Raw genomic sequence first — 18,035 nt, 5'->3', positions numbered from 1 at the left:
AGGGACCAGAAGGAGGAGGGCCAAAGAAGAGGGAGAAGGACAAGCAGACACCCCGCTGAGCACAGAACCTGACTGAGGCTCAGTCCCCGGACTCTGAGATCATGAGCCGAAGACAGACACTTAAGGACTTGAGCCACCCAGGCACCCCGAAACTTTTGCTTTTAAATATGTTACATTTTCATACAATATACCCAGGATGTTTTCCTTTCACTTTCGCGGGCAAAATAGCTCTACATTTAAAGCCATGGGTTTAATCATTAGTCAAAAACAGTAAAATGAAGGGCGCCTGGGTGGCTCAGTGGGTTAAAGCCTCTGCCTTCGGCTCAGGTCATGATCTCAGGGTCCTGGGATCGAGCCCCGCATCAGGCTCTCTGCTCAGCAGGGAGCCTGCTTCCTCCGCTCTCTCTCTCTCTCTCTCTCTGCCTGCCTCTCTGCCTACTTGTGATCTCTATCAAATAAATAAATAAGATCTTTTAAAAAAAAAACAGTAAAATGAATACATGAAATATGTTCCCTGTGTTCTAGATAGAATTCACGTATGTCCTGCCTAAGTCTCTATCTCTATGTTTCTTGATCTCTGTCTGTCTCTCCATGTCTGTCTCTGTCTCTCCCCCATCTACTTAAAATCTGGGCATTATACATATGGGGTTGTTGCTTTTTTTTTCCCCTTTCAGGGGCTTCTTGTAGTGGATCAAGACTGGACAGGAATGACTCGTTCTGTTCAGTTTTGAGATTTTAGGGACGATTTTCCTATGGTGAATAAATAGCAAGGACTAATGGCCATGGACAGAGGAAGCAGCTGTCCCAGCCAAGGAAGGGAGGTGACCCATCCCTATTTACTCAAAGGAGCAAACAGCGATTACCAGGTGCTACTCTCCCAGCCCCACACCAACTGCTCTTGCCATAAGGAAATCTTGCCTTTTATCCTTCTAACTTCTTTTATGATTTCAGAGTCCATGAAGAAAACTGTTGAGAAGCAGCAATTGCAGATTTTTTTCTTGCCCTCTCCTGGAGGCTCCCCTGCCCACCGCATCTCACCCTCACCTGAAGATTACTAGAATCTTTGTCATCTCGTTCTTTTCCAAAGACTGCTTCATTCTGTGGGGGCAGCAGGCTATGCGACCGGAAACCCAGCCTTTAACTATTACATAAGCATATATTTTTAAAACATTGAAACTCGGGGCTTGCTTCATCGGTGTGCCTTAGTAACCCCAAGTCCTTCCCTAAAAGAAACTTGGCCTCCTCCTCCTCTGTGAGAGGGGTGTTCGAAATTCCTTCTCGATCAAGATGCGGCCCCACACCCTTCTGTAGGTTTTCCTCTCTTTCGTAAAATGATTCCTTTGGTGATACTGCCCATGTTGGGTTCCAGTGACTAAAGAAATCCTGCTGTCACTGAGGAAATGAGTTACCCTGTCAGGTGATCGCACTCGTCCCTCAGAAAAGCTGCAGCCTTTCCGACACTCAGTCCAGGTGACCTTACCAATGACTAGGGGACTGTAGGAATCAGTGAATGAGGGCTGAGTGCTGGGCCACCTCAAGGTCCGTGGTGCCATTGATGAGGAAAGGTAAATAGTGACAGTCCTAACGCACTCACCATATGCCCCAAGTTACAGAGTGATTTAGACACATGACCTTATTTAATTCCGATTGGGGCTGTACAGAAATAGAAAATATCATTCCTAGTTTATAGATGAGGAATTCAAGGCTGGGAAGAAAGTCACATGCTCTTCTAGCTCAGGTAGCTGGAAAGGGCCGAGGTTGGGCATTCAGAGCCCCAAACCCCTTTTCCCTGAGAAGCCACTGGGTCTTGGGTTCCCACGTGTCGTGTCCCAGAAATTCCACCCCAGGGTATTGTGGGGAGTGGCCTGGGTATCACCCCAGGTGAGTCTGCTTGTCTGAAAGGTCTGAACTAGATGACATTGTGTAGTACAGTCTGTCCAAGTCTGTTCTTAGGTTTTCTGTTTAGGTTTGCCTTGTCTGTGTCCTATAGGTAGGCTTCTCTTACTGAAAGAAGGAAATGAAGCCAGTTATCTTTTCCCCACAGTGAGAGATGGGGAGACCATGGGGAGGATGCTTCTGTGAAGGGACAGGGGTGTCCCGTTACTCTCCCTTGGGAAATCTTTTTAAACTGAGCATTTAATCTTACTATTTAAACCAGCCTGACATCGGGAGTCTTGCCCAGACCCAATAAGGTGAAGATAACATGACTCTGTAACATAGATCTGGCCCCTTACTGCGTTTAGGTATTTCCACATTATGAATCACTCTCCATCTGCAACAGGTCTTTGTGGAAGGTGGAATTAGGCCGTTGAGCAAGGGAGCTAGCAAAGGATTCAGAGAGACTGAGTTGCTCAAGTTCACTTAGTTATGTGGTTTTTTTTTTTAAGATTTATGTATTTATTTTAGAGGGAGGGAGGTGGGAGGGAGAGAGCAGGGGGAGGGACAGAGGGAGAGGAAGAGAGAGCATCCCAAGAGGACTCCATGCTGAGCATGGAGCCAGACATGAGGCTTGATCTCATGACCCTGAGATCATGACCTGAGCCAAAATCAAGAGTCTGACACCCAACCGACTGAGCCACCCAGGTGCCACCCCACCCCCCAAGTTCATCTAGTTTTAAGAGGCAAGGCTAGGGCTCAGACTTGGGCTTTCTGACTCTAAAGCCATAATTCTTCCTCAAATTTGGTGGTATGTGAAGGACTGCCTTTTTTTTTTTTTTTTTCCATTTTGGATTTTACTCATCAATTACAGGCTTGCAATATATATATATATATATGTATGGCAATCTTGCTGACTCTTCTTATCTGGGACTAACTGGCAGGAAGCCTTCTGCAGCACCCTTCAGCGGTCCCCATGAGGGCTCTACAGACTCTAGGCCAGTCCTCTCGCCTCTCAGATGGGAGAACTGAGACAGAATCAGGGCCTCTCTTCAGGCTCCTCTGGGAGTGAGTCACTGTCAGCAAGGTTCCCAGCCCCCTAGCTCTTGCCTACATCACTCACTTGTCCCTGAGACTAATAACAGGGTAATTTGTGGAGCAAGATGTGTGACTCACCAGGCCAGGGAGGAGAGCTTGTGAGGAAGGACTTGGTGAAGAGGAGCAAAATATTTAATAGCAACTGGAAAGGAGATGCTGACGTGATGCTAATTGGGTTAACATTTCTTTACATTGCAACAGCATTGCCTATTTACCCAACTCTTTACATTGTTTACATTGTTGACTTCTAAATTTAACTAAAAAAACAAGAGGGGGGAGGGAATTCTGCCTTTGAAGGCAGATTTATGAACAGTGGATCCTGTGTAAATTTCTTGTAGAGTCCCTCCCAATCAGCTTGGGTCCCTTCTCTTTAAACCCTAGGGTTTACATCCTTCTAAGACTTCTCTGTTCTGTAACTTTTCTTCATATCCTGCTGACTTCAGTCATACTTGTTTTTCTGCAAGTTTCTACCCATGTTGCCAGTGTAAGTAAACTTTCTTGGTAACTTGCCTCTTTCTTGGCCTTGACCTGGGCTTTGGCAATCTCTGTCAATTAGCAACTGGGGCAGAGATACAGCAGAGACATGATAAAGTTAAAGGGGCATCTGGAAGAATGAAAATTTGAATACCGCCTCCTTAAACTGCATTTTCTTTTTTTTTTTATTTGTCAGAGAGAGAGAGCAAGAGTGAGCACAGGCAGATAGAGTGGCAGGCAGAGGCAGAGGGAGAAACAGGCTCCCTGCTGAGCAAAGAGCAGTCCCTAAACTGCATTTTCTGTCTTATGTTTATTACCTTCAAAATCTGAAGTCAGGGACGCCTGGGTGGCTCAGTTGGTTAAACAGTTGCCTTCGGCTCAGGTCATGATCCCAGCGTCCTGGGATCGAGTCCCACATCGGGCTCCTTGTTCTGTGGGGAGCATGCTTCTCCCTCTGCCTCTGCCTGCCACTCTGTCTGCCTGTGCTCACTCTCTCTCTCTGACAAATAAAAAATAAAATAAAATAAAATAAAATCTTCAAAATCTGAAGTCAGTTTAAAGCTGTTTTTTTTTTTTAGAGGGGGGAGGGGCAGAGAGCGGGAGAGAATCTCAAGCAGGCTCCCCCGTTTCACTAAGTGTAGATCCCAACAACCCTGCTTGATCTCATGACCTTGAGATCATGACCTGAGCTGAAACCAAGAGTCACTCAACTGAGCCACCCAGGCACCCCTGAAGTCAGTTTATAGTGACTATGGAAGCACATTTAATTTTCTTTGAAATTGTTAGAATACAAAAGATTCTGGAGTTAGCTTTTGCATGTATAAGAAGAAGGCTGGGAGAAGTTTTGTGTAGGTAACAAACTTGCCTTCCTTCAAATCAGCTATTAGCTTTTGTATATGAAACATTTACATGAAAAATTACTCTCTCAAAATGTTAATGCAAAATAAATCACCTTAGTAACACGTCTTAGTAAGGGGCAGCTGTGTGTGTATTGGGAAAACACTGGCTTTCCTGGATTTGCTTGGACAAGGCACCTGTATTTCCCTGGGACTCCTTCTTCATATCGATAGGGCTGGACTGGATGAGAGTATGATTTTTAGAACAAAATGTACCTTTGTTGACTTGAGTCATTAATAAGAAATCAATTATTAATTTTCCTAATTTTGGATCAACAGTAACAAATTATCAGCGGTAAAAATAATTTTAAAATTTTCAACACTAAGGATTTTACCCTTTTTTCAGGTTTCCTTCGGTTTGCCTTTATGTGCACATGCGTGCACGCACACACACACACACACACACACACACATTTAGATGTATATGTATAAAGTAGCATAATAATGAAATCAGGGGTGCCTGGGTGGCTCAGTCATTAGGTGTCTGCCTTCAGCTCAGGTCATGATCCCAGGGTCCTGGGATCAAGCCCCGCATCTGGCTCCCTGCTCTGTGGGAAGCCTGCTTCTCCCTCTCCCACTGTGTTCCCCTCTCTCGCTGTGTCTCTCTCTGTCAAATAAATAAATCTTTAAAAAAAAATGAAATCAGGGGCGCCTGGGTGGCTCAGTGGGTTAAGCCGCTGCCTTCGGCTCAGGTCATGATCTCGGAGTCCTGGGATCGAGCCCCACATTGGGCTCTCTGCTCTCTCGGGGAGCCTGCTTCCTCCTCTCTCTCTGCCTGCCTCTCTGCCTGCTTGTGATCTCTCTGTCAAATTAAAAAAAAAAATCTTAAAATGAAATCATATACCATCATATAATTAAAGTGTAGATATAATTTTGAATTTTTTTACGTCTAAACATTTTGCATGTTGGTAAATATAATTTTTAATATTAGTTGAATGTTATTGAATAGAGTTAACATTTCAAAATGGACTTAAATATTCCAGATTTTTAAAGCAATCATTATTATGAACACTGAAGTATTATTTATTAGCTATAGCCTAAACATATTTTTTGTCCAGTTTCATATATATTCCAAGGTAGGTTTGAATATTTTAGTGACTCCTAAAATTTGTTACCCTAAGCGGCTGTATCATTTAGGCTTTTTTAAAATGTAAGTGTTTTAACTAAGTCACAGCACTGTATATTATTTTTAAATGACTTCTTTTAATTTAACAGGTGTCAGTTACAGAATTTTGGGACCTAAAAGTTCGTTTTGCTCTTCTCTTTAGAAGGGCAAATGGTATTTAAGACCTTGACTCCAATCGATTATTTAACAGGATTGTGACAAAGTGATTTACAGATAGTTACTCACTTAACCCTTTTAACAACCTTATCAGAGAGATGCAGTTATCACCTGTTTTGTAGATGAAGAAACTGACATTAAGTTAGCTGTCCGAGGGCACACAGTTCTTAGAGTGTCAAAACAAGGCCTTGAACCCATTCAGTCTGGATTCCCAAATCCTTGGACTTGACCACTGTGCTATATACTAACTTCCCTTAATATCTATTGAGCACTTAACTCTTTGTGCCCTTACAGTATGCCAACTTAGGGATGCTCTTGGGATGTCCTGCATCTTGAAGTCTGAGGATGAGGGCAGATTTTAATCAAATCAATATGCAAACATATATTTACCAATTTGATACAGGTTATGAAGGAAAACATGGAGCGATGGCAGTCCTTGATTTGGATTTGAAGCAGTGGGGGGTAGGGGTCATAAGAAGTCTTCAAGGAGATCTTGGGGAAGCTTGAGTTGTAGCTTGAAGGACAAGGAGAAGAGAGTTGGGTAAAGATGGGGAAAGGGTGTCTGGCAGAAGGAATAGTTAATGTACATGCCTGAAGGCAGGAGAGAACTTTGTCTTTTGTTCTCAAGGGTCAGACACCAGACCTGGCTTGTGGGGTCTCAGAGTGAAGGGGAAGGGAGGCATAGCCTGGAAAAGCAGACAGGGGCCCAGTGGCCTGGGGGCTTGTTACAGCTTCTCATTTATAAGAGTCTCCCAAGGGATGCCTGGGTGGCTCAGTTGGTTAAGCAGCTGCCTTCGGCTCAGGTCATGATCCCAGCGTCCTGGGATCGAGTCCCACATCGGGCTCCTTGCTCATCGGGGAGCCTGCTTCTCCCTCTGCCTCTGCCTGCCATTCTGTCTGCCTGTGCTCTCTCTCTCTCCCTCTCTCTCTCTCTAACAGATAAATAAATAAAATCTTAAAAAAAAAAAAAGAGTCTCCCAAGATGGGGTAGGGCCCCGAGGAGCTGCCTTCAAAGGAGGCTGGGGCCGTTCAGAACAGTAAGCCTCTGGCAGAGCCATCCCCAAATGGGCTTTCTTCTGCACACAACAGCAAACAGCAACTTGTGATTTTCTAGGAATTGAACTTCGTTAGCTCAATATTTAAGTTAGTTAGGAAGGGACGATTTCCGTTAGGACCCTAGATCAAGGCATATTGTGAAATTTTATTACAGAGCCAAGAGAAACATGGCCTAAAGAGAATAACACTGGGGGATAGCCCTGGCTTCAAAGAGAACTTGACCCCATACAGATGCCAAGTGCCTAGCTGGCATTTTAGGGGTTTATTAGTTTTGCTGGGAAAATATCCCAATTATGTTTACTAACAGGGAGGAATTGTTGCCCTTGCAGAAAGTGATAGCCAGCTCATGGGACATTAACCTAACTAAGCTTTAAATGGAGCTAGGAGGAAAGGAGCAGAAGCCCATCTTCCTGAAATCTCAAGGCATTATTTAATCTATACGCAAACTCTACACAGTATTGGAAGGGAAAAATGAGAAGGCTCTCCCTTCTAATTTGAACTCCAGAGACTTTTCTTTTCTTTTTTTAAACTTTTCAGGATAACTTGAGCTTTTGCAAATTAGTATTAGATTAAGCACATAAGGTTAGACTTTTCCAGCAAGGCTGTCTGGACCCAATCAAGATTGGAGACATGAGGCATTGACCAGTAGGAAGAACTCTAAAGAGTATAGGGATCACTGCTCTAGGAAACTTATAACCCTTGGAGCTGAAGCAGAGCCTGCAAGGAAACACCACCCTTCCCGGACCCCCTTGAGGGCAGACCAGTTGGGGAGGGAACAGAGGAGTTACTCCTGGTACTAGCAGAATAGTCTGGAAAGCAGCTCCCTGGAATTTGCCAGATATTTGCCCTCAAGGATGTGGGGAGGGCTATTCACTGTAAAGTGTCTCATTGGAGGCTCTCTGCTACAAAACTCCCAAGGGGGCTGCCAGGAGAATCTGCTGGCTGCCAGGGGCTCCTGGAGCCTTTTACTTGGATGTACCAGAGTGAGGAAGTAAAACCCTTTCATCCTGCAATGTCTCTTCACCATCCTCTACTGACAACTCCAGAGCTAGCTGGCAAAGGGAAAATAGGAAAGGCACCAGATCATTTCACACAGCGGGTTAAAAAACAAGTGAATTTGGGAGTTGAGAGGCAATAAATTGATAATTGGCACCAGCTCTATGCAAGAAGCCCTAAAGGCAGAGTAAATACTTAGGATGCTCCCCAGTAGGCAGAATATTAATGGCAAAACATGTCCCCAAATGACTTATGGAAGAAGTCTCCTGATTTTTTTTTATTATTGAATTTCAGGAGCTCTTTATATATTGTAGATACAGGTACTTTCTATTTCAAATGTTGCAAATATTTTCTCCCAGTCTGTAGGTCTCCTTTTTATTCTCTAAACAGTAATTTGATGAGCAGATGTCTCCAGGCTTTATCTGCCTGGAAGCAATATAACACAATACAGCAATATAGTAATTAATTTACTTCTCCTTTCAATTTTCCCTTATATGTTCGAATTATGGTCTAAGCAGTTAAAACAAAAAGGACTCAAAATTCAATGACTTACAGAGAAGGTAAAAGTTTATTTCTCTTGTATGTAGCCAGGAAGATGGGCTATTTGGCCTCAAAGCTTGCTCCTATATCCTGTCATCCCTATTTTCAGTTATTAAGAAAGAAGAAGGAGAGAAGCCAGGACACACAGCTTGGTATTTAAGGAGGTCACTCAAATCAATGCTACCACTGTGTCTTTGACCCAGACGTAGTCACACATGGCCACATCTAGTTACAGGGGACGTTGGGAAATGTATCATGTGGCAGGGTAGTCACATGCCCACGTAAAACCTGGGGTCCAGGGTGTAGGGGGACTCTAAATAAAAGGCAGAATGATTGGAAACTCAGTACCTCCTGAGGCCCCTCAATGACATCTTTGAGGTGATACCTGGTTTTGTTTGCAAATACTGAATTGTTCTTTTTTAAATCTGTGGGTGTGTTTTGAATTTCTTCAAGTCTTTAAACTGATATCAAGGTAAAATTTAAAATGAAAGTATCACTTATTATCTTGTTGCAAGTTAACTACTTCTCTATACAAAGAGTAGGGTTTGTTGGTTTGTTTGTTCCTCTTACCATAAGCCCAGGCATTTGCAGGCTTTTAATGCACTAACTCCATTGTAATAAATAGCCCTCAGAGGTAAGTTGCTCTGTCATTTGCCTTGTCTTATCCATTTGCAATGGCACAATTTAAAATGCTTTTAGAATTGGAATTTGCCATTCATTCCGTCCTTACACTAGTGACAGGAAGCAAGTAGGTGCTGCTGTTTCCCTTTGTGTTTTATCTTGAGGCATAACCAGTTTTTTTGGCTGAGTTGGTAAAGTTCATTCCAAAGAGAACACAAACAGATTAAATGTAGATAAACATGTTTACCTGATACCCTTGCACCAAATTTTAAAAATTATTTTGCAACTGATAAAAATGAGATTGTTTGTAGATAGTGAAACCAGATATCATTTTTGGCTATAGCATCGCTCCTGGAGTGTTCAAAAGTCCACTCTAGCCTCGGTTACCTTTCTGTTGAATACAACAAATACTTATTTAGTGTTTACTCTGTGGCAAGCCTTGGGTATACAACAGTAAACAAGCCAGGCAAGGTCCTTGTTCTGCTGGAGCTGACTCTGTGTCTCCAGAGAACCCTCATCCCACCATAATCTAGCTGGTCACCCAGTCTCCAAATTTCTCACCAACTCTCACCTCCTCCAACCATAATGATGCTCCGAGATAGTGAGCGCTGATTCCAACATGTCCTTGTTTCACTTTATCACTCAGGAATACACCTTTAATTCAATTAGCGTTATCTGACTAATTTCCCACTTCCGGTCACCAGCCTTTCTGGGAGAGATGTGTTCTATTCCATAGAGACACACTCTTGTCACCCTCCTCTATCCAAGAGATATGTTCTGTAGAGTTATATTCTAAGGCGCTGTGGTTATTTACAGTAGATATTGCACAGATAATTACCAGAATTTCATAACTTGCCCAAAACTTCAGCCTGACTCAGAGTTCTTACCTCAGCTAGGGTCAGTGGACCACATTTTTTTAGTACTTTGCAAAAACGTTTCTTCAAATAGTGATAAACTAGTGGCCCAGATGGTTTTATTTCTTCAGTCCTAAGGTCAAATTTAATGGTGTTCATCTGAGAAAGTGGCTCAACAGGCTTCCTTCACCCTGTTGGGTTCTGTATCCATGAGGTCAGAAAATAATGAGTCATAAAAACCTACATTAGGGAGATTGTCTTCCTGCAAACTACTGGCAGCTGGAGTTGAAAATAGGGTTTAAAACTTCCACAGTATTGGCAGGTGGGAAAACACAGCTGGGCTATGATGCCACCTCCAATACTGATTCTTCTGCAAAATATAAAGAAATAACCACAGGTGTTTTTCTTGCACATTTTTTTTTTACTTTTAAAAAGAGCTTCATATATTTTTAATATAAATAGTACAGTTCCTTCAGATACTTTTATATACATATGAGTTTCAGGAATGAGAGAATGGACATGGGATGGGAAAGGGGGACTTTTGTGTAGCTGATGAGAAAAGAAAAAAAGCACTGGGAGTAGTCAAGGAGTAAATAAATACCTTTGCTTAAAAAGCACACCAAGCAGAGATGGAAGAGTCAACAGAGCTGACAATATTACAGTTGCCATAAAGTCCTAGAGTTGAGCAAAATGAATCAAGATGAGAGGTGGGCTATAAATTGACTGTGGGAATCAGTGGGCTTCTCCAACTGCCAAGAAGTGAAGGAGCCATGGGGAAAGGGGCCTTGAATGACAGATTCATTGTTGCAAATGCTCAGGACTATTCTTAGAGCCGTCACCTATTGGCTCTGAAAAAATGCTGGTACTTCCCCATGTCAGGATTGCCTAATGCCCTTCCCCCCCGGTTATTATTGAAATACTGTGATACTTAGTTAATGTGGCGTAAAGGTGTTGCTCTACTTGCTGGGTAGGTAAATGTCTTGTCATCTACCAAGCACCTATTTAAGTCTGTGTCAAAGAAGCCAGCACCCTCTTTTACATTGAAAAATACCTCAAGTGGTGACTAGTAATAATGTCACTGTCAGATTTGAAACTTAGGCAGAATAGAAGCAAAAATGGGGGGGGGGGGGGAGAAGGGGATACATGAGTGCCCATTGTCAGCAAGATGAGATCGGAGGGAGGAACTGACAAATGCCCCCAGTTCCTCCTCCACTTAAAATCTCAGAGACAACAGAATCCACCTCTTACTATCTTAAAGAAAGGACTTCATTGGAAGGGACTCACAGCCCTGAAGGAAGGCTGGTGGACCAGACTTGGATGACAGTGGAAACCAAGGAACCAGGGCAATCAGGAAAGCCAAAAAGCCAAGGGATGGCAACTATCTTTTCAGCAGCAGCAGCCTAGGCAGGATGCCATCTGCTGCTGCTGGATATCGCTCTCCGCTCTAGACTCAAAGTCCTGAGGAAAGCATCCAACTGGCCAAGCCAAGGCCATCCCAGCCAACTCTCAGCAGATGTAGGATGGTCTCCCTTGGCTCTCACAGTGGGAAAGGCAGTGCACCAACTCCCCCCCCCGCACAGTGCTGATGTCCCCTGCTGCTCTGAGAGCTGGACACTGGGCTACATCCAAAATGGCACATCTGGTATACTAGAGTCAGGAAAAAGTGGCTATGAAGGAGGCTAGAGGTACTGGCACAGGCTTGTGGCCTTAGGAGCAGCTAGCGGGAGCCTGACGGTCTGTGATTTGTTTCCTGCTAGTAAACTGAAGCAGCCCAGAGGATTGGAGACTGCTGGCCCCAGTTCTCTTCAGCTCATTTCTGTGTTTAGCCTCTGATCTCATCCTGCGAGAAATAACAGGATGGTAGAGAGGCTGGTGAGAGGCGTAGCCTGGGTTTTAAAGCCCATGGCTTGAGTTAAAATGTTGGCTTGTGGATGTCTACCAAGTACCCTTACCCCCAAAAAGGCTATCAGCTAGGGCAGTCACTTTGCCTTCAGGGCAGTTAGTTTGTTCTTGCTTTAAAGCCTGCTGTTTCCTTCCTCCAAGAAGTCATGAACTTTAAATCATGCTGACATCTTTATCGAGGTATATAGTCTTTCCTTCACTTAATGACTTTTCTGGGCTCGTGGACACAGGTGAATTTGGGAGGTAACACTTAAGCCCCATAAATGAAATAATGGGGAGCTATAGCATGAAGTTCAGGATGAGCTCTGGGGTAAAAGGATTGAAACTGAGGAGGCTTCTTAACAGTTTTTCTTTTTTCCTTTTCGTGATATAATTCACAGACTATCCAACTCACCCATCTAAAAGAGTGTGCAAGTCAATGTTTTTCAGCATGTTCATGGTTGTACAACCCACACCGCATTTTAATCTTTGAACATTTTCATCACCCCAAGAAGAAACCCTGTACCCCTCGTCAGCCACTTTGTGTTTCTCCCCACACTCCCTTCATACATCCTGAGGAACTAGTAACCTTCTTTTTGTTTCTGTGGATTTACCTCTTCTGGACACTTCACATCAATGGAATCACACTATGTGGCCTTTTGTGTCTGGCTTCTTTTACATAGCATGTTTTCAAGAACCATCTGTGTTGTAGCATGAATCATTTTAATGCCCTGGAATACTCTCTTGAATGCCTACACATAGAATTGCTGGGTCATATGGTAACTCCACGTTTAACCTTTCAAGGGGCTCCCAGACTGTCTTTCACAGCAGCTGTACCATTTCACTTTTCCCACCTGCCATGTTCTCAACATCCTTGCCAACACTTGCTATCTTCATGTTGATAGCCATCCTAGTGGGTGTGAACAGTAGCTCTGAGCGTGGAAGTGATTTGCACTTCCCTCATGAAATGAGGTTGAGCATGTTTTTTTATGAGCTTAGTGGCCATTTGTCTATCTTCTTTGGTGAAATATTCAAATTCAGATTCTTCGCCCATTTTTGAATTGGATTATTTGTCCTTTTCTTACTGAGTTGCATGAGTTCTTATTCTATTCTAAGTCCAAATCCCTTATCAAATGTGTGATGTTCAGGTATTTCTCCCATCTCATGGGTAGTCTTTTCACTCTCTTGATGGTGTCTCTTGGCACACAAAAAGTTTTCATTTTGAGGAAGTCCTATTTATCGATTCCTCTTAATTTTGCCATTTGTGCTTTTGGTGTCATATGTAAAGAGGCTTTGCCTAAACCCAAGGTTATGAGTATTTACTCTTATCTAGTCTTTTAAGAGTGTTACAGTTTTAGCCCTTGTGTTTAGGTTTGTGCTTTGTTTAGAGTTAACTTTTGTATATGGTGTGAAGAAGGGAGTCTTAACTGTTTTTGCTTATTAGCAATAATTGATGGTTGGTGGCAGCACCTAAAGAAAGAATAAATAATGAGATTTATTTTTTTCTCAGCCTGACACTATGTTTTCCAGGGGCCCACCCTCAACTTCTGTATTCTTTCTATTTGGCTTTCAATGTTTTAGGCTGTGGGATATTAGCATTACTATGGCTTTCAAGATCCTGACTCATTGCTTATGTATGATACACAATGATGTTATTTAGAGTGGCAACCCCTACGTAGCCATTGTAAGCTATTTATTTAGTTATATTTCATTCTGGACAAAGGAATCTGTGCTGCCTGGAGTCGCATTTTAGGATCGAGCAAACCATTTTTGTGTAACAATTATTATACCAATAGCAAGAGAAAAACTAACTCATCACCCTTGCTGTTTGTTCCCTGAGCCCTAGACTATTAAATTTGGAGCAAATCAAGTAATGAACGTGCTGAGGTGAACTTTAAGGAGAAAATATCTTTGCCCTTGCAGGTGTAGCTCGTTCTGATGTAGTGAGGGTCAAGGCCAAGATTTGCCCATGACAGGGAGCCTCCCATGGCCAGAGCTGGTTTCTGAAATCTGTAGGAAGTTGAATAGGCTTTGGCCTCTATCTGGCTGTGCACTCAAAACAGATTTCCTCTCTTCATCTCTTCTTTCAGTCCGTTACGTCAGATGGCCCAGGCAACTGAACGTGAATCCCTAGTTCCCTTACCAAAGTGTGTGATTCTCCCTTCCTGACAACTCTTTCACTTGCTCTCCCTGCCTCCTCTTGAGTCCAGATCCACATAAGTCCTGGCTCACTCGTAAGTTCCCTGAGTCCAGGATCACCCCCTTTACTTTCTGTGGCCCCAAAGCCTGATAGGAAGTATTCAACAAGTCTTTCTTGATTATCTTCATTCCACCATATTTGCACAAATTTGCAACTGTCTTAATGGGACTCCCCCAGAGTAGAAATTATAATGAAATGATCAACACATGAAAAAGAAGGCAGCCCTTCTCTTTCTGCACACAAGCCTTGCAGGTGTGGGTGTGACTGAGGTAGTGCTACTTTGGGCTGAGCACATTTTTAATGGTGGAGGGGGGCAAAGCAAAGCAAGGAGTTATCTTATCAGCTATTGCTTGTGGTATAGATTTTTCTGAAGGGGACCAGGGTCCAAGCTCTGGTATTCTTCGTCATCTGGAGGTGGAAATCTGCACTGTCAGGACCCCACCCTCTGACCCTCACCCCTGATGGAGCCTTCCTGCTCTCTTGGTCCTTACCCTACTCCCACCACAGCCATACTTCAACCTCCCTATTGTGAATCTGAGGACATTGTGATTCCTTTCTCTAATTAACTATTTAAAGATGAAATCAAAACATCCTCAAGTTCAAAATGTCAAGACTAAAAATCGTTCATGCTTCAACAATGAGACTAGAACATCTAATCTTGTTTTCTTCTGTGTTTCTGGTTACTTGATTATAGCACTTTCCCTCCTTAGCACTTCTATTCCCTCCTCCCTGTGTTCCTGCCTTTCCCTGGTTTATCTCACTAACTCTTCAGGACATCAAGGATCTACTGTTCCAGTGATCTTTCTCTGGCACTTCCCGGCCGGGTTCAGTGTCCATCATTTTGCTCCCACTGCACCCCATATCTATTTATTGTACCTAAGGTATGTCAAAATCATCTAGGTATTCAGGCCAGCCTTGACCACAGACTGTAAGGTCCTTAGGGCAAGAATGCCATTTTCTTAATCTTTGTGTTTTCAAGTACCTAGCACAGTGATTGATAAATAATAGAATCCCAGTAGGTATTTGTTGACATGGACGAATCTGAACTTACTATATTATGAAATTAAATATACTTGTTCTTTATTTCCTAGAGAAGTTCTTAGGATACTACTGTAGACTTATACATACTTGAAGCTTTCATGAGTTTGACTTTGGGCATGTTGAAGTTATAGAGATTATTGTTAAATGATTTTTCATACCAAAGAATGATAGAAGAGGAAGATACATACTCATAATATTAACGTACATTGTGCCGAAAGTGGTATGTTAAACTTTGGTATGTTAAACTTTAGTTGGCCATGCCATAGCCAATATTGTTCTGAGAATATGAGCAGAGTAATTCTTCTTTAATGCAATGAAGTGTCTGAAAACCCACTGACAAATAGGATCCCTTTTTGCCTTGTTTTCAAAACTCGCAGGCTTAGGTATTTTAAGAAATAATACTCAATGTTATTTGAACTTTAAGTATTTGTTTCACAAGTCTAACAGATTCTTTTTCCATCTCTCTAGAATGTTTCAGACGTTTAAAGAATGGTTTTGGTTGGAAAGATTCTGGCTTCCTCCAACAATCAAGTGGTCAGATCTTGAAGATCACGATGGACTCGTCTTTGTAAAACCCTCTCATTTGTACATGACAATCCCATATGCTTTTGGCTTGCTGATCATTAGACATTTCTTTGAAAAGTAAGTAGGACCTGTGTGTCTTTCCTTCCCATGCCTCTTCCTTGCCCCAACTCTGGAATCCTGGAATCTTGGTAAGAACTTTTAGTAATCTGTTGTTCAAAGGAGGGCACTAATGGGCTACATCTGGGGAAGTTCAACAAATTGTATGTACACCTAACATGATTTAGAAATTGAACACAGGGGCACCTGGGTGGCTCAGTGGATTAATCCTCTGCCTTCAGCTCAGGTCATGATCCCAGGGTTGTGGGATTGAGCCCCGAATCAGGCTCTCTGCTCAGCGGGGAGCCTGCTTCCTCCTCTCTCTCTCTCTACCTGCCTCTCTGCCTACTTGTGATCTCTGTCTGTCAAATAAATAAATAAAATCTTTAAAAAAAAAAGATATTGAACACATAAAAATTAGGAACACAGTCTTCTTAAGTGTGTTAGTTTCACAGTGGGGAAAACTGAGATCAAGGGAGGTTAAAGAATCAGAGCTTGTTAGTGTCATTGATGGTGTGGGAACCCACTTCCTCTTCCACATACCATGCTATCTGACAAAATATATACGATACATTCCCAGAAAGGCAATGCTAGAAGATTCTGTGTCTAAGGGATACATTATCATTTTAGAATGCCTATAAAATAGCAAAAAATATCTCATTAAAGACCTAACTTAATATTTGCTTTATAGCATAGTTTATTTTAAAGGTTTATTGAAAGTTTTAATAGCAGCCTTTCATTCCAAAGTATAAGGAAATCAAAGAGAAAAATACCAATTTGCTTTCTCAGAAAAAGTAAACTTCTTTTCTTTTTCTTAACTTAATTGAAAGAGATATTACTTCAGCCTTTTTTATTAAAACTATACTCGTGTTATGATAACAGGAGATAAATGTTCATTTATAATCTCTGTAGTTGTCTCTATTTCAAAAAACTGTTATTAGCACATTAACTTTTTGGAGCAAAAAGAATATTTGAATGTCAGAGTTGGAAAAACTTAAGACAAAATTTGATAAAGATCATTTTGTCCAAGACTAACTGTAATGCAGATCATATGTTTATAACCATTTGCAGGGTCCTTATCTCAAGAGTTCGTTTGACCAACTCTGTTTCATGGACTCTCCAAAAGTTTTTTGTGCAAATAGCAACTTCTCTTGAGCCAACAATGTGCTATTGTTATTGAGAGAAAGAAGAAGCCCCTGGATACCACTTAAACTCGAGTTGGGAACATTTGAAAATGCTCTTCTTTTTTTACCACGAATTCTATTTTCTAGTTCCATGTTTGGATTTGTCAAAGAATGCATAAATAAAGTAGAATTTTGCTGCTGCCCTTCTAAATTAGCAAGTCACTTTCTACTATCCTGAAATACTTGCTTCTCTTGCATGGTGTGTGGTGATCCTTGAATTTGACTCCCGGGTCCTCTACTTATTTGCACTTCAGATTGCCTGCTTCTCAGTGGACAGCTCCATTTTTTACGTTGTGATCAGGACAGTGAACTAGAAGACTCTTTTGGTTGCCAAAGCAGCACAGCTGTGGAGGACCAACTTGTTCTGCGTTGGCCGAGGCTCCTCCAACAACAATCAGGAAGGAATCCAATCCTCTTGTAACTCCTAGGACCATTCTTGCTTCTTCCCAAGGGATTGAGGATACTCTATGTCATTTTTCCAGTCTTCTTATGTAGCTTTAACTCCCAATAACTCAGCCTTAGCTTTTTCCATTCTGTGACACTACAGAAAACCATGTGTCGGTCCACTAGCCTCATATGTCTTTGAATGCAGTAGAAGTAAGGAAAATTTAACTGGGGAGGGAGATTATGCCTTTTGAAGCATACATTTATATCTTTTTAAAGTGCATTAGATTAAACCACATATGTCATAAATAGAATATTATTCACACCTTGCATTTGAGTAGAGACAGTTTAAATGTATATAAAATCACAAGTGATATGATCTCAGTCAAGAAAATAAGAGGTAAGTGATCTATTCAAGGGATAGATTTGGTTCTTGAACCAACATGCCATGATATCAGGCTCAGGGGTGGTGTTTTTTTATTCTCTTGTTATAACTGTACTTCTTGGACTTTTACAGTGAAATACTCCTCATGGCAGACAAGAGTTAACTAATGTCTCTTGAGAATATAGAAAACATAGCTTAAAGAAGTCTAGCAAATGTGTAATTTTCTGAACTACCTTAAAAATTCATGTAAAATTGACACTGGGTTTCAGCATATCCTGTGTTATATTTATACAAGAAAGCTTTCTTCTTTTGTCCTAGACTCTGTTTATATTATACCTTCTCATTCTATGAAGTGACCAGTAGTTGTGATTGGCTGACTCATTTTTATCCTTTAGTACTAGCCAGCAGCCATTTAAGATCAGGGAGTGATGTCCCTTCCTAGAAAAGCAAGAGCAGAGAGAGAATTGATGAAGAAAAAAGATCATTTGAAAGTGACTGACATTTGCTTTGTACTTAGGGTTACTTTTCCTTATAAGTTTTGTGGCTTATATAAATATTTAGGTATATGTGTATGTATGTATGTTGTTGTTGGCCAGGGTGGGTAGGGGGGAGCCTCGAATAACACTTTCTAACTAATTATCTGGACT

The 18,035-nt window shown here is 41.9% G+C and overlaps 1 protein-coding gene across 2 annotated transcripts in view; it reads left to right on the top strand.

The window, feature by feature from the left end:
• The window catches only part of CERS3 (ceramide synthase 3), a 109,228-nt gene that overhangs the window by 18,374 nt on the left and 72,819 nt on the right, over nt 1–18,035 (top strand). For both annotated transcript variants that reach the window (XM_047739289.1, XM_047739290.1), the window contains one exon: nt 15,283–15,456. In XM_047739289.1, coding sequence (XP_047595245.1) covers nt 15,283–15,456 — 174 coding nt within the window. The remainder of the gene's footprint in view (nt 1–15,282; nt 15,457–18,035) is intronic.

This window comes from Lutra lutra, chromosome 7 (genome assembly GCF_902655055.1).
Source record: "Lutra lutra chromosome 7, mLutLut1.2, whole genome shotgun sequence".
NCBI classification, from domain to species: Eukaryota; Metazoa; Chordata; class Mammalia; order Carnivora; family Mustelidae; genus Lutra; species Lutra lutra.
The sequence above is the reverse complement of the archived record's forward strand: the minus strand, read 5'-3'. Positions and strand labels throughout refer to the sequence as shown.